At 44.4% G+C, this 17,425-nt stretch overlaps 2 protein-coding genes and 2 non-coding genes across 6 annotated transcripts in view; 2 read left to right on the forward strand and 2 right to left on the reverse strand.

Annotated features, from left to right (window-relative positions):
• LOC105568555 (putative serine/threonine-protein kinase PRKY) overlaps positions 1–17,425 on the forward strand; it is a 50,457-nt gene that overhangs the window by 3,931 nt on the left and 29,101 nt on the right. The window lies entirely within an intron of this gene.
• On the forward strand, positions 20–91 carry Trnaw-cca. Its single transcript has one exon. It is a non-coding gene; the product is annotated as a tRNA-Trp (tRNA).
• Trnan-guu lies at positions 219–292 on the reverse strand. The gene has a single exon. It is a non-coding gene; the product is annotated as a tRNA-Asn (tRNA).
• Positions 2,410–9,635, reverse strand: LOC105568554 (fibrous sheath CABYR-binding protein-like). Its single transcript, XM_012024315.1, has 3 exons — positions 9,328–9,635; positions 4,639–5,189; positions 2,410–4,540 (listed from the first exon to the last, which is right to left on the reverse strand). Exons 2-3 carry the CDS (start codon positions 5,179–5,181, stop codon positions 3,578–3,580), a joined length of 1,506 nt encoding a protein of 501 aa, XP_011879705.1. The 5' UTR covers positions 5,182–5,189; positions 9,328–9,635; the 3' UTR covers positions 2,410–3,577.

The raw sequence follows: 17,425 nt of genomic DNA on the forward strand, positions 1-17,425 counted from the left end.
GAAGCTAGCAACAGCATACGACTCCGTGGCGCAACGGTAGCGCGTCTGACTCCAGATCAGAAGGTTGCGTGTTCAAATCACGTCGGGGTCAAAACATTTTTTGTTTTTTAAATCATTTTATTCTAAATTGTATTATTGCAAACCGTAACGAGAATTAATTTGAAATAATTAAATTAATTAGAAATAATTTTCAATGTATATAATTGCAAAAAAAATATCGCCCCCGGGTGGGCTCGAACCACCAACCTTTCGGTTAACAGCCGAACGCGCTAACCATTTGCGCCACGGAGGCACTTGAACTGCCTGTCCCTTGTAAGTGCATTTACTATTCATTACCCGCTTTTCACAAGATTTTCTTCATAAATCGATTAGCAAATTTAATTTCAAGTCTTAAAGAAAAAAAATGCGAAAACCGTATTGCACGTTAATTCTGCATTTAATCCTACGCATACGTTAATGCCTGAATAAAAATTTTAACAATAGCTGCAATAATTTATTAATCTACGATGAATAATTGAGCGAAAAATCGATGTAAAAATGAAAATTCTTGCGACGGATTTAACAGCAGAGAAAGGAAAGCGGATACGTTTCTAGATAGCGTCAGGTAACGTCAAGTGGATTTCTTTCCTGTTTAACGCAAATGTAGCTTATGTATTAATTACGGAGGCATTTAGTATTGAACGGCGAGAATGCGGGGCGGTGAAATCAAACGAAACAATCACCGTGCGGCGAGTTGCAAAATTCTTTCGGTCTTCCCTTTCTTTCACGCCTTGACATTTCGCCGGGTGCATTCACCTAATGCACCGCAGTCTTGTGTACGCCTACCTAGCCGGCGCATCGCCGTGCGATAGAGCTGCTCGCTCGCCCTTTGATGAATCGATGCACCAAGGGGAAATGTCGGCTCGCCGATGCGACATTCGCGGGCAATTGCGCGACCGCTGGGGATCTTATGCAAGTGCATTCTCCGTGGGTAGAGCCGATTCGTTATGGAGTTGCATTCGCGCGAGAATAGAAAGGTATCGGCTGTGACACCGTAAATCCGCGAATCGACTCTCGGTAGCAGTTTATTGCACCCTTGGCAGACTGACACTCGGTAGGATTTATTACGCTTTCTACGCATTATGGAAAAACGTAAAAAGTACCAAAGAGTTTTTTTTATCTCGGAGCCAGATATTTAAATTATCCCATGAATGATAATCTATCTTTGAAGATGTTATAAAATACCAGTTGAGAAAAGTCCTCTATTATGAAATAGGATTCTAATGTGAGATAGTAGGTTTTTAACGACCAAATTCAATCACAAATCTTTTTCGCAATCGATTACGCGATCTGATAATCAATTTTCCACTAAACAGATTTCACTCCAAGGGCAATAAATCCATGGTGGAGCCAACAGATGCCTATTAATTTTGCAGAAACTCCGCTATCTCATAATAGGGGACTTTCCTCTATACAATATACATCTTCCCTTCTCTAATTACATTTTTATTTGCGATATGCATATCTATAATCATTTTTTTATTTATTCGAAAGCCAGACGTTTTTGTACCATCAATCAAAATTTGCCTACAAAGATCGATAAGCTCTCGAGATATCATTAATAATTCTATTATTCGATAAGAAGATAAGAAAATTCCGTTATCTTAGCAAAATAACATTTTCGCTGAAGCATCTGCAATCCCGAAATGCAAACGAGAGACACGTTTTATTTGATCTTATTGCGTAACGTAAACGATTTGTGGGTAAAGTGGACACGGTAAAGGGTGGAGGGTCGTGAATTAAGGGGGTATTATCATTTACTCAATTTGCTGCCGGTGCGCGCTCGTTGTGCCTTGTTATTTCGTGTTAGAGAAGTGCGAAGATGTTTATCGGTTGGCGGAAGCCCCCGATTATCGTATCTGACACAGCACGTACGTACTCTATGTATGTACTCTATGCACGCTGTCGGGAACGGCTAAGTGCTACTTCGTGAGTCACTCGTTAACTTATTACAACGGTGTTGATCCTCGGTCGTTTCTGCGATGCTGAAGCGCGACGTTGTGATTGGCAAATCGCGGCCCATCACGGCGACCTAACGCCATAACACGAACCTCTGCATATTTTATCGGCGAGCGATTTACTCTCGCATCCGCCCCCCGTCATCTTTTCGCGTTCGTACCGGGCGCGCGTCTGTTTTCCGGGCAGATCCTCAACAACTGCTTCGTGCGATCGTAGCGCTTATCGAGCGAAATTGCGGCTCACGCTGCAACTCGAAAGCGACTCACGATGGCTATTCTATACTTTGTAAAGACGAGCGATTTGCCATGAAATTTTACACGTGTATTGACAATGTATCGGAAGATATTATTGGAGGAATATTACGTACGATTGTACGCAGCGTGTATCTCGGAATATTATCGCTTCAGCATATCGCTCGAAAAATATTTTTGTATTTATGTAAGAACCGAGTCTTGTTATTATTGCCATATGAAATCTAGAGATTTATACTTTTACACTTCTGTGTGCGTTGTTAAGTTATGAAAACGATGAAATTCGAACTCGCAGTTCGTGAACGAACGGTCTATAGATAGGCGGTTGGTAGTAACACGAGGCCGTCGGGGGATTCACAGTAATAATAATTATTATTATAACGATGATGATAGCAATAATACAAATAATAATATTAATAATAATAGTGGTACTGGTACTAAATCGTAATAATAATAATAATAATGACACATGTATCTCTAAAAAGAAGACAGAGAGAGTCGAGCTACTTACTACATAGTTTATCGGGATGAGTTTATCAGGTGTCGTAGTGGTGTGTCATTCTCGGATGGGACACAGAGGGGGGGGGGTTCCATAAAGGAGATGAGAGATATTGATCAAGGGATGGGGGGAGGGGCAGAGTTCGTCCCCGCGGACAGATCGCAATGTCCGCGGGGACGAACGGGAATGTCGCTCGGAGCCAGGCCGAGCCGCATCCCGTGATGGACCGCCGCGTGTTCTCCGTCTGCCGTCTGCCGGGACGCCGGATCGCGGGCGTCGATCGTCGCGTATCGAAGGTACGATCGATACGCGGTGTCGTTCGCCCGTGTCGCGGCATCCGGTAACACGCGATCGTCCCGCGCTCCCGGAGATGCGCTACCGAGATCGTAGTGCGCTGTCGAAGATCGGACAACTCTACCCTATAGAAAGATCGATGGGGGTCGATGGGATCGCTCTTTCGCACTCTCTCTCTTAATTTTTCTCCTCTCTCTCTCTCTCTCATTCACACTGTGCGGTACTTACATACTTTTCGGATTCGACTCGCTGAGAGTGCTGCTTACTCTGGTTTTCTCATTCTCGCTCTCTCACAAGATACACACGCACGCATATACACACATTCTCTCTCTCTCTCTCTCGCTTCCGCTCCTGTTGTCTCGCGACGAACTCGTGCCCACGTCCCGGTGGCCAGAGACGTCGATGCCTGAGCTCGTCCCGATCCTTAAGAGGAGCAGTCCTCTCCTTACTCCTTCTCCTCGAGATGATGCTGCTGCTGCTGTTGCTGCCGCGCTGCTGAGGTTACTCATCAATTAAATTCTCCCCGCGCCGAGATTTACTGCTCGGGCTTCGGGAGCAATTCCCCCAGCTTAGGCTTGGCGTCCTTCTGCTCCTCGGAAGACTTGTCTTCTTCGCTGCTCTTGATCTCCTTGCTGTCCTCAGCGGACTTTTCTTCGGAGGAGTCATTGGAGCGTTCCTTCACTTCTTTGGCGACTTCCTGTTGCTGTGGCTGTGGCTGTGGCTGCTGCGCCGGTTGCGGCTCCTCCGCGGCCGGAAGTTCCGACTTGACCTGAGGCAGCTCGGCCGCATCCCGTTTGGTCTGGCTGGATTCCTGAGGCTGCACGGGCTGTTGCTCCTTGGCCGCCTCCACTTGTTGGACAGGAGAATCAGCACTTTTTGCTTCCTTTTCAGCCTCCTTTTCGACAGCTACCTCGGCTACCTTCTCCTCGCTCTTGATAGCTGGCTCCTCGACTTTGACAGCCGGCTGCTCGGCGGGCGCCGTCTCTAGCTGCTCGCTCTTCTCAACCTTCTCGCTCGTCTCGGCGGGTTTCGGCTCCTCCACCGGCGCAAGTACTTCCGCTATGGCCTGCTCGGCCTCGGCGACAGGCGCAGATTTCTCCTGCGACTGAGCCGGTTCCTGAGCAGCGGGGGCTGCAGCTGAGGCGGCAGCGGCGGCGGGGGCGGGGGCGGATGCGGCGGATTCTTCAGCGTCGCGCTTGGTTACGCGGTCGGGCTTGTCCTCGATCTTAGCGTGGGCAAGCGAGTGACCCTCAGATTCCTTCAGTTGTTCGACGGCCTTCGCTTCAACCTTCTTGTCCTCGGTGGCGGCGACTGCGGGAACTTCCGCGGACTCTTCCTTCTTCGGGGCTGGCTGTGCCACCGGCTCCTCTAGCTTCTTCTCCTCTTTCGGCTCTTCCTTAACGATTTTCTCGACAGCGTCGTCAGCGCGCTTCTCGATGGCCACGGGTTTCTCGGCCGCGGGTTCGACCGTCTCCGCGCTCTTGCCTACTTGTTCCTCCTGAAAAACACCCAAGATTAGAGGATGAAGCTTTACTTGAGACAAAAAGCAACGTGGAGGAAATAAAGGAAATTATTTCATCAGGATGAGAAACCTACTTTTTTCTCGATCGGAACTTCGACCGGTTGTTCCTGCGGTGCAGGCTGCACGGACTCCTTCGTTTCGGATGGCGCTTCCTTGAGGATTTCTTGCTCCTGTTTCTTCTCGGCTTCGGCGGTAGGCAACACCTTCGGCTCCTCCTTCTCTTCGAGTTGTTCCTCGGAGGGGCTGGGCTGCGGTTGAGCTTCCTCGGACACTGCTTTCGGCTGCTCCGGCTGCAGCGGCTCGTCCTTCTTCGCCTTGACCGGTTGAGCTTCCTCGCTAGCGGACTCGCTGCTCCTCACGGCAGGCTCGTTAACCGCGGCGGGTTGCTCGGCCGCTGGCTGTGCTGGCTGGCTAGCCGCCACTGGTTCCGCGGGTGCGTTGCTCTGCACGGCCCCCGAAGCCGTCTCTGCCGCCTTCAGCGATTCCACCGCAGTCTTCTCCTCGAGAGGTACAACCGGCTGCGGCTTATGGCTCTCGTGGTGCTCGGCCACTGGCATCGCAGCGATCATCTTCAGCCCCAAGAGGCACACCATCGTTACCACAGCGAATTTTATCATTGTGATATCTGCAAAAGAACGCTCGGTGTTAGGCATGCTCGTTGCTGAAATATTACATATTGTGGCATTAATCTGAATGCTTTTAACTTAAAAAAAAGAGTCGCAGGAAAAATCTTTACGCGGTGGCTTGAAATATCCGTGAATATAATTCTCGCACGACAAATTATCCCCTTGTGATTATTATATTGCAATTAAGATAAATTATCACGAATGTTATAATTATTTATTTATCCTCTTATATGTAACAAAACTCGTTCGAATCTACACACCGAGGCAACAATGCACAATCTTCTAGTTAGACGAATAGACGTGAGGGCAGACTGTCGTCGTGACAGCTCGGGATGAATGGTCGAGACGAACATATGAATGGACCCGGTTGTAGATCGCGAGACGAAAGGACAACAACTGTGATTGTTAATGAGACGAGGAGAGGGCTTCGGAGGGAGAAACGGTAACATCGCGCTGGGTGCTCGTATCGGGGGCTGCCGCGAGAGAATCGGCAGGAAGGAGAGGGACGGGTGACATTGAACCGAATGCATCGAACAAGGCGAACGTTATGGAACTAATGACAGGATGCGTGCCCCTCACGCTCGTTACGTTCACGCGCTCACGTTTACGTTCAATTTCTCTCTCCGTAAAATGTAGAGAAGAATATGCTGTGGCGTCTCACACGGACTTTCATTGTACGCGGGATGAACGAGGCGTTAAGGACTGGTCTGTCATGCGTGTCTCGAAACGAACGCTTTACATATATGAAGTCGGAAGTCGCGAATTTTTTAGTTACGAGCGATTAACGGTGTAGATCGGAACTCTTGTCAGTTTGAGTAGACCCCTGCGTTGACGGATTTCTACTTTAAACAGGTACTAGATCTGCGTTCATAAAGTGTGAAGCGCGTTGATTTATTTCTAAATATCGGATTGGACTTGGTTCGCGCTTTTTTTTTAATTGTCGCGTGAAGCATATAATAAATTTACGTTGTAAATTCTGCTTTGTGATCTTCGCGTCGCAAAATACATTACCGCGAGCGCAACACTAGACCATTCTGCATTCGCGCGAGTAGGCGTACGTGAAACCGGAGACAAACGACACGGTATTTACGCGTCATCGAGTTGGCGCGGCCGGATCGGCGTGCGTTAACGCTCGAGTTAAGCGCAGTCACTGCGACAGGAGCAATCGTTTTTCCAGTCCGACCTGCCTTTTGCGTAGATCTCGCCGATTAAGCGATTCATTAATCAACTCGATGAAAAAGAAGTTATCGCAGAAGTTTATGCTTAGCTTTAAGTTTGCGACGAGCCTCTTAGTACCGACTAAAAGTCAACCTTGAGACGAGTTCTCGATGCGAATTTAAAACTTTGCGAGCCGTGGAAGAAATATTACAACTCTGCATTTAATTAGCTGTAATTGGAAGAGTCGCGCGGCATGAATTATTCTCGAGTCCCGCACAGATTCAAATCGCTCCTCGAGAGCGGAGGCTGCGCTCGTCGTACGCCTCGTGGAAACTGTCTGGTTGCGGCAAACCGGAATGCACTGAGAGTCGATAGGGATGGCGAGAAATGGCGACGAAGTAGCAACGGAAACAACGAGGCGTAGCTGCGGAGAATTAGAACGGTGCGGGAGGCTGCGAAAGGATTCAGTGTTTACGGCGAGATCGACGAGGGTTCGCGTTTGGCAATGCAATTGCAACGTTGCCTTCTTGCCGAAACCGCTCTGTGTCGCGATAGAAAGCGACAGAATTAAGATCTTCTCCTCTTTTATCTAGAATCGCAATGCGCGTTCGCGTGAAAGCGGGAATTAAATGAGGAATCTCCTTTTATCTACAATTACGTAAGCCGATTCTGATTCCCATAATGCAATCACCGGGAGTCGCCTTGTTTCGATAGATAAATTGTAAAGAATCTGCGAGTTCCTTGTGACGCGCAGCTGAAGTTTAAGTCTCCAAATATTTGCATGGAATTAAGTCCATGGCGGATATAATTACACCGGATGCGCGGCGACGGTGCGTAGTCGCAATAAACTTAATTGCGAGCCAATTCAAGTACCATAGCCGTCGACTTATTGTCCGTACATCACACGGACGTGTCTAGTTAATTATTTCCTACACGACGGTTACGCGAGAACGAACGACACGGACGCGTGTTCGCCGATCTCGCTTGTCGATGCAATCTTCCGTTCTCCACGCAACGCTCGAATGGGGGGGAAGTAGAGAAAAGAGGAGAAAAGGCAGAAGGGAGAGGATGAGATTTCGACGAGGTTGACGACGCGCGTTGATCGCACCGCGAATACAGATAAGTGCTCGGCGGCCAGGTCGATAGACGCAGGAAATGCCTGTGAAAGATGATGGACGCCGATTACCTCATCAAGATCATCAGAGGTGTAATAATGGTACCACACTTACAAAGAAGTGTCGCGCGCGCGCCATCAAGCGTTCCAGCGTCAATGATTATAGCCTTCTGCTCTCTCTTTCTCTCTCTCTCTCTTCTCTCTCTTCTCTCTCTTCTCTCTCTTCTCTCTTTTTCTTTCCTTCTGGCCTTTCAGCTTCGCGGTCTTTTCTGATTGCGGCGTGTTGAAAGTCCGCTCTTCTAATCTGAAGCCGCGAAACTGCTCCGTTTAATTTGCAATCGCGTGAATTTTGCTCGCGTAAGTGCGAAAGTCACGAAATTTATTCCTATCTGATTCAAGTTGAGTCTGCCTTGTCTTGGCATGGGGAAGGTTCTGTCGATTTCAAATAGAGATTCGGTGCACGTTCGACGTTCGCCGATTGCGAAGTTGCCGGGAGGGCGGAAGACGGTCGCCGGTTGGCGACCTCGAGTCGACGTCGCGGCGCAGGTAATTCGCAGATTGACAGATTAAGCCTGCTAATTAGGGGAGCGCGCCGTGAAAGGGGGACGTGAAATTACGCAAATGCGCGCGGTTGCTCCTTGAGAAATCTACAAATTATGTGTATAACGACGACGGAGCATAGCCTGCACGCGAACGACGCGCGTTTCCTTGCTTCGACCTCTTCATTTCTCTTTATTAACCCTTTAGCTGCGTCGCACATCCAACGAGATAACTTGCAATGAGATAATGTAACTGTGTAATTGCAGTGCATTTCTGCCTTTGTCGATAATTTTAAACAAAAAGGCACTCTTGCGTGTATCTGCATGTCGCAAGAGTTGCTACAAATTAGACAAGAAAAGCTTGCCTATACGTTAGACATATTTGAATGCATTAGAAATGAATGATTGCCATAAGAAACATACTATAAATTATAAAAATCGTAATATTAGCGAGATTTTTACTTTTTATTTTGATTCCTTTCGATTTCTGTGATTTCTCTCGCGGAATTACACTTAAAATGAAAAAAAGATATTTTTATATGATTCTTAGTCGCTTCCTAGTATAAAATGACGGCTTAATTGCGAGCGGATTGCAATCTTCTTTGATAACTAAGGGGAGGACGTTCGTCGTGGCATTTATCGTCGCGTGCTATTTCGAAAATCCACGTTTGCCGCGCCCCGACTAATTGAACGAACGGATACAAGCGCGGATGGCGAACAATGGCATTATCGTGCTCCACTTTCAAAACTGTCTGTCGCCGTCGCGACGAAGCCGCGACTCGGCACCGAGTCCTACGCGTATTGCGAAAGAAATGCCGCTAGCTGCGAGCCACGAGAAAAGTCTCCCGCGCACAAACGCGAAGCTAATAATCGTGCCGAGTCCAACCAACCGCGTCTGTCGACCGCACATGTCACTGCGACTCGAGCTTTCATCGACCGGTTCCGATTGTCGACTTCCAGCGGAATCTATCACATTAATAACTCGTTTCGGAGCTGAGCTACGGAGGGAGGTAGCTTCGTAAGGGATTAAAAAAATATATCAACTAACATGTCAGAATTGAAAAAAAGATTCACTTAATATTTACTACGTAATCAACTACCAAAGGAGAGTTTTCATGGAGGGAAGGATTTGGTTCGTGCGATGTTAATTGTCAAAGTTCGTCGAAGTAACCCGTGCTTTGGTCGATCGTTCGAAATTTCGAATCGAAATAATCCATGGTGCGATCGATAGGTCAGATAGATCGAAATAATATGGGTCTTTTTACCGCTAGACAGAGCTCGAGGGGTGGTAAAAGTCTACGAAAGAGAACAGAACTGTGTACTCACGTCTTTTTCTCTGCTCCGTAAGCGTTGAAACTCTTGCCAGTCGAGTCGGCGTCGGGCACAGCGGCGATCTCCTCTTCGGCTTGTCTTGCTTCTGCCTCGCGGATCAGCTCTCACCGGTTCGCGCGAACTTCGATCGGGCGCGATCGATCGGAAAACGAAAGAACGCGGGGGTTTCCTGTCTCTGTCTCTCTTTCTCTTGTCTTCCCTCTCGTTTTTTTCGCGCGCGTGCGATTACGCTCGTTTGCGAAGGACCGTTGGCGATCGGGATGAAGGTTGGGTCGTGTGTCGAGATGGAATCGCCGGGGCCCCGCTTATATACCCATTTACCCACCCGTGCTGACGGCCAGGATCGTGCAAGGGGGCCCCGACCCTCCTCGCCGATCGAGCCACCGGGAGGGGCCTCTCTTTTAGTCTTCTCTTCGCCGCCCTTCTTGGACTCTACCTACCTTTTCTCCCTCCCCGTTCTGTACCTCCTCTCTTTTTCTTCCTCCTACACTGCTTCTCGCATTTCTACCTCTCTCTCTCTCCCTCCCTCCCTCCCTCTTTTTCTCGCTCTCGCTCGCTTCTGCCTGATCTTGGCTTACTCGCCGATTTCTTCGCTCCTTTCTGTTCCGGACCACGATGTCTACACCTCGGTACCTCGTGCTCGGTTCGTCGAGATCTTCGGGACGGATTCGTAATGTGGCTCGCGTGTTGCTGACCCAATGGGATCACGCCTTGAGCGAGCTTAACCCTTTAACTGCGAACGTTGTACATTCAGTAAAAAGCAGGAATTTCACAATAGGCGACCGACTGAAACTTCCTATTATTACTTCGTAACCTTTTGTATACTATGTTGATTTATATACAATTAATTATTTTGCGTGACGTTCCTAGATTATCTGGGATGATAATTAAAGGACAAATTGAAAGAACGTTACTTCTCGAAAGGGATCTGTACATGCCGTTTTCTATTTCACGATCGAAACTACTAATTAGATACTAGTTACGAAGTTCTTAACAACACTTAGAATAATGTTTATCATATCTGGTATTGAATCATCATCGAGTGTAACTAAGAACCTTGAAATATTTGTTAGGATTTCCTTTATCGTTTTCTTACGTGCAACTATTCAACGCTCACGGAATATAGTAATCTTTGGAAAGTTATAGCATTTTCTATATATGAGATTGTCCTTACTTACTACTGGTCGCTGTGGACGCACCTGCACACGTTGTATGCTGGCGTGACGTGTCGCGTTTGTGTTTTAAAAGCATTCATTTGGGATCATTCAATATATCGAGCGGAAGTACAATGGTAAAGCTACAGTACTGTATGGGAGAACCTTGAATACATTTAAACGAGTCAATAGACATTTGTCTTTCACTATTCGTAATGGATAATTGATTTGAAAAACCGCAAAGATTTTTAGAACAGATTTGCAATCGAGAAAATTCTTAAATATAATGCACAAAGCTTTTCTCACAAACATACTATGTTAAAGTCGAAAAATAGACGCGTAGACAACATCTTTATCTTGTTATTGCGACAAATATTATCATATGCCTCGGTGGTTGAATTGGTGAGACGCCCGCCTAGAGTGTAGGGAGGTCCATGTTCAAACCCTGGCTGAGGTAATATTTTCTGCATTGACAGAGAAACTAACAAATGTGGCCAGCTGTGGTCGAATAAAATTTGTAATTATACTATGTTCTATTTTAATAAAGTTACAATTTTTTGAGCGTATCACGTCAGTGCTCTAGAATTTTCTCATAAATTTAGGGTGGAATTCAGGATTAGGATTTTATTAAGTGATTCAACCTGTTGCTGCGCTTAACATTCTTCCCGACTACTAGATATAAAGTTATCGGCGACATAGCTTTTTCTTCTTAATTTGACCTGACAGATCTTGCTCGGCAAACTTTGTGTCGTCAGTATTGTATATGATTTTTCTCGTTCGCAGCGAAGATTCTCCTAATAAAATTAAATGAATCTTGCATGTACCCGCCATGCTTAAATCGCTGAAAGTGTGCGATCAATCTTCTTGATTCTTAAAAGGAGTAAAAAAGTTATATTTCCGCTATCGAAACACAAGAATGAAAAATATTTTGTGAAGTATTAGTCGACATATAATTGACCGGAAACTAAATTATTTTGCACTGTATATAAAAAGGAAACCGAAATTATCCGCGTTTAGAATTTCCCATTCAAAAGTTAATTTGCTTGACTAAATGTTATCAAAGACATAAATAAACATGACTCTTTCTCGTTGCTAGTTGTTCGTAAAGTACGATTTCAATTTCGTTGCGGATTTATTATGATTTGCGTCACGTCGGGACGCTCGTGCATCATTTTACGCATCGCGAATATGTTGCAAATTCGATAAACCGTGCGCCAACAGGTAAAATGGTTTATCTTCGTCTCTGTGACTCATCGAGGAACGCTCGATGAGTCGTATACGCGTGTGATACACGCGCCAGTGCGTATGTATGTACGGGAACTATTATGTAAACCGTCTGTTTACATGTAGTTCCGTCTCGTATGCATCCGACGCAATAATTCCCCATTGAAAATTTGCTGACCGTTTCGCCGAAATGTCGATTCAACTAATGGTCCACGAATTATTAGACCTGAGTCATTCGAACTTGCAATTAGTTTCTATCGAGTATTATTACTGAATAGAATAGACTATTATTTGCGTTTTAACGAAATTGAATTATATTTGTGATAACGAGTAATTACTTATATAAATCAAGCCGAATGAATAGATTTTATAAAAAATATTAAAATAGTATATTAAAATATTCCTATGTACACTAAATTAAACAGAATAATATACATCAATTATACATCATTATGAACACAATTATTCTCAGTTAATTGAATATTATTCAGTGTTCAATTTATTCTTTTCATAAAAACTTTCTTCGAGTCTCCAAAGATGATTTATCAAGATTTTTATTAACACGATTCTTACAAGTTCCATATATTGTAATCACCATTTCTAAATCATTCTTTAAACCACTGTTTGCACTCAATCTTTGCACAATCGTGCTAAATTTACTCGAGGTTACGGTTGGGATACCTTGTACATGATTTCTACGATTATCGTGGCTATTTAAATCACCTTTCGTATATTTATGACGTTTTCGTTGTCCCCAATGTTTACGATAAAATACGCACGGTATTCCTATTTCTATTTATGGCTCGTAACGTTTACATAATATTCGATATTGAATATTAAGGAGCGTAGTTTTCTACTATCTCTAAAATAGTTCTGTATCGAATACATCAAGCTGGAAGATCCGTTATTCATACGCTGATTTTCGCGGTCGATACATTCGTGAATAATTAACATGTGATTCAAATCGTAAATTATTCATGTTAATCTTGATGGTGCGTTATAGCTCATCCAAGTCGAGATCGATGACCTTTTCTCGCCTATTCATTACTACGATTGCTGTCGTGTCACAAAACTTTGGCGATTTGTTTCTAATGCTTCACAAATGGAGGAAAGCATACAGCATAAATGAATGTTGTATGCTTTTACGATTGAAAAGTGCAGTATTTTGTTTCTCAATTAAATCACGTGACTTAAGTTTCTCGGGAATTAATTAATAAATAAATTTTGTGCATCTATTTGTCGCAATTGTCAACCAAGAGTAAAATTCAACCGGTTAAAATGGAACGCGTAAAACACATTCTTCAGTATTATCAGCGCTCTTCTTTATGTATCTTTTTGTAGAGCAACATGCTCTCTTCCTGGGTTCTCGCAGTTGTTAGACGGTGGTTACTTTACAACTAGCGATTTCCAACCGTTACATACCGTTAGAATAATGTGCGTTTATTAAGTTTTGTTTGCGAAAAAATGGATTCTTCACACGTTTATACGTAGGCGCTTCTGCGCGTATCTGGTACGCTTAATGTACCAAGCCCCTTCAATTATTAGCACCAAATAAAAGCTTGTAATTAATCATTACGTGTTTACGTAATTAGTAATTATTTTTTATGTTTACTAACAATAAGAAAGATCAGTTCTGTATACGAAAATTTAAAAGAGTATGCGTATTTTGCTTATTTTTATCAAATAAGCGTAGAAGTTTTATAACAAAAAATAGACACGAAAGGAAATAGACTCTTTTTCAAAATGTACTACTCTCCTTTGATTACGAGATTGCAAAAAAGAAGATCGCGACAGTAGATACGCTGAAAGTCCCGGTATGATTCGTTTCTGTGGTATAATTATTGTAATGCTGATGATTATAGCGTAATCGCGGTTCTCCAAGAAAAAGTACATATGTACATGTTTTTACATTGGTTTTTATGGAGTTCTAGGCGCCGTTCCTTTGCCTTGTCTCTTTAACGGCACTAATTACGAGCGACGTCTGGCTCCGCGTGTCACGTAGAGGCTGGTAAATTTTGTGTATTAATTCCGGAAAGTGTCTTTACGCAAGCATCCGAAGGACGACAGTGACGATGATGACGACGACTACGACAGAAAGATGATTCTCGCGGTTGAATACACGAGGTTGAAAACGATATTCTATTTAAGTTATCGAATTGGGACAAGGATATCGGGTATATAAGGAAGAATGATAGAATTCTATGAGATTATCAAAGCCTCCCGCGCGAATAATTGAAGCCTCCGGCATATAATTCCGCATAATCAATTTTAATTTATGAATAAAAATATCTAAAAGTGAATATATTGAATACGTATAATAGAAACGCGGATATAATCAGAAATTATTGATTGCTACGTCAAATATATTAAATATATTAACTTTTGTAGAGAATATCTTCCAGTTACATTATTTTATACTTTTCGGAAACAAATGTAAGAAAAGAAAACCGAGAAAATTATGCAGAAGTCCAAATGTAATAGGATAGAGAGTAATTCTATATATTATATATTTTCACATTTAAATGACGACAATCAAAGGTCTCTTGATATTTCAATCGAGAGAAATTTCATCGACTCGTTTCCTCGCGATTTTCCGCGCAGAAATTCGTCATCCTGAAACACGGAGTACGCGAAATTCCCGTTAAATCAATCCGCCACACCACTTTGCCCTTTCGTCCCGTTGCCCGTTCATCCCCGGTGCACAATGCCGATTGGCACAGATGCGATTTTTCACGGTCCAGCACATGCATCGAGGACACACCGTCGGTGCGCGCATAAAGTCGGAATTTTATTACCTTGTATTACGGGAGTTACAGCCTGCGGTATTCCGCAGAAGCAACGATTTTGCCGGATGCCACGAACTTGATTTTCATCACACACACACACACACCACGGTCTGTGTTCCGCATTGTTTTATGTTATTCCAGAATGTTTTTCTTCTCGAGTGCAAAATTTGCCTGCAATCTTTTACGATTGTTTCGCGACCGCAAAAAAATTTTCCTCAATCGATCCAGTTACGTATACGACGTCGATAATCAAGTTGTTAAATAATCACCTCGTTAATGATGAATCATGAGCCGCCGATGAGGATTTCGCGATTTCTTGGCACGAAACGCGTCGAGGACGCTGTTATACTATAATTTACGTTACTGAGCCGTGAACGATCTGTAACAACTACTTACCATAATATTGTAATATCAACACTTTATCGTATTCGTGAACGAACATGCAATACGAATTAATACTGATATTTGCATATGAAATCCTTAATATATTTACGATTCAAACCTTACCAACAATTTGAAAAAAAAAACTCGTGTATCGATTGGTTATTCTGTCCTACATTTACTACTGGATTATTTTCCTGGAGCATTAATTAGTCGTATATATATAAGTGCATATGCTCCTTTCTTATATTATAAATTCTTTGCTGTGAGAGTTTCGCGTGAGAATGATTCTCGCTAGATAACTTATTGGAAAATTCCTTTTTACAATCGCCGCTGATTGACATTCACAATATGTACGTTTAAATGACTTATTTTAAACTACACTGTGCAACATCTTGTTTACATCGATTCTCGTGTTGTAAGCCGCGAAGTGAGAACCGTGTACGCGTCTCCATTCACCTTTAGCAATCATGCGCGATCGATTAACGACCGGCGATTCTTGTTTAATCGCGGTGAATCACTGTTGATCGGCCGATACTGGAAACGCCGATCATGAAGAGCGAGGCATCGTTGAATGCGCGCGTCCTTCGCGCGTGCAACGCCCCGCGAGGAGCATATTCCCCCGTTCGACCCTTGACTTAGGACCTGAACAGAATGGCTGTCTTGTACTCTTAAGACAACGTTTTGTACTTAAAATCTTTGTCTTAAAGTAACGCACAATAACTGTCTTGTGACTTAAGAATACAAGACAGCTATTCTGCTCAGGCCCTTAGGGCCTGAGCAGAGAGATTGTCGTAACTGTCTTATGATTCCGTCGTAAGTAAGACGTAAGTGTCGGAAGTGAACGCACAAAGAATTGTCGTATGTCGCCTCGCGATGCAATGGATGCGACATACGTCTACGACAATTCTTCGTGCGTTGACTTTCGACACCGACTTGAGTCTTACGACGAAATCGTAAACGGTTACGACAATCTTTCTGCCCAAGCCTGCTTAGCCTAGCTTTCGTCAAATCGCTATTTACAGCGATGACTGATGATCTTGTGGCCTGGCCACGAGCTAGTTGCCTTTGTTTATTCACGAAGGAAATTACGTAGTACTGTTACGACGTCGATCCCTTCCTTTTCGCGAGAAAATGGAAATAACGAAGTATAAAAATGCGAAGACGTCAAGGCTTCAAACACACGGTTGCGAGATCCATAACTTCTCTATTGCGCTCTGTTTGTTCGAGCAGTATATAACGCGCGCTTCTGCAAGCTCAGTTTCCTTCGCTGGGGAAATGAAAAATCTAAAAAGGTGCTCTCGTATCTCGATGTCTTCGAGGATTCTCTTGTGCAGCTGCAAAGAGTAGTCTCTCGCGAACGGCCCTTAGACGCGCTGCATTGTTTACGCGAAGTAAACCGTACGTTTCTTCGATATCTGTCCTCTCTTCGCGCGAGTGGATGGGATGCGGAGGTTGAGCAGGAGACGCCGTTAAAAGCGATTATTTAAACGCCACTTCTATTCTACATAATATTGCTATGGAATTCCATAAAATGACACAACGCAAATGAGTCGTTGCTATAGCAACAGAAGATTCAGGTCGGCCTATGTAGGAAAGAATGCGAAGGAAGATGAAGAAGTGGAAGGGAAAGAAGAAGAAGAAGAAGGAGCGAGGGTAAGTCAGCTTTTGGGCAGGTCCGACCGACCTTGACTACTTGGCTCCTAATTTTATCCCAAACCGAATCCGGTTTTCGTGGTGAAGGAGGTGGACCATAATATCGCGGTTGCAGCTGGCCCGCCGAATTCCTGTCGTCACCGTCTACTTTTTCGTTAATTAATGATACAATTAGCGGTCCCTCCCGTCCAGGCCGCTGACCGCGATATCGAAATTTAATTTGGTTCTTCGCTTCATACCCAGAGTTTCGTAATCGTATAATTGCTGATCGTAATTAAGAAACGCGTGAGTTTCTCCTCGCATCCTTTCGCTTTGCCAAAAAGGAAAGAAGCGATTTCTTCGGTACAGTAATTAGTTGCAATGTATTTGCAATTAATTTTGCAGATGTGAGCGTCGCTAGATGACGATGATAATCAAGAGAGCGAAAATTATACGTAATGCAAATCCCCAAGTTTTTCACTTGATACATTTTTCAGAGTCCCGCGCCTATCAAACAATTTAATGGCGCAGGTGTTAAAATCCCCGCGACGGAAGATCTGTCGATGTAGCGCAGATTTTCCGTTGATTATGAAATAATGACGACGCGTGGCAATTCAGGTGACAGCGTCCTGTCCGATGGCGGCGAGGCTCTTCCTTTTGCCACCTTCTCTTCCTTCTTCTCGCCTCCTCTCGTGCCTCCCTGACCCACAAATCGAGCGAGCGACGGTCGAAGCTCCTTTTTTTTTCTTCTCGCGCGACGGACGTACATACATACATACACGCGAGTCCATTATCCAGGAATAGCTACGAGTTTCTAATTTTGCGAATCGACCGAGGCGAGAGGAAGCGATATGAGAGTCAATCCTCGGTGGCGGTGGCGGTACCACTTTTAGCGACAGACTCTCGGTAAAT

This window comes from Vollenhovia emeryi, unplaced genomic scaffold, assembly GCF_000949405.1.
Source record: "Vollenhovia emeryi isolate VEMERY1.0 unplaced genomic scaffold, V.emery_V1.0 DF939128.1, whole genome shotgun sequence".
NCBI lineage: Eukaryota > Metazoa > Arthropoda > Insecta > Hymenoptera > Formicidae > Vollenhovia > Vollenhovia emeryi.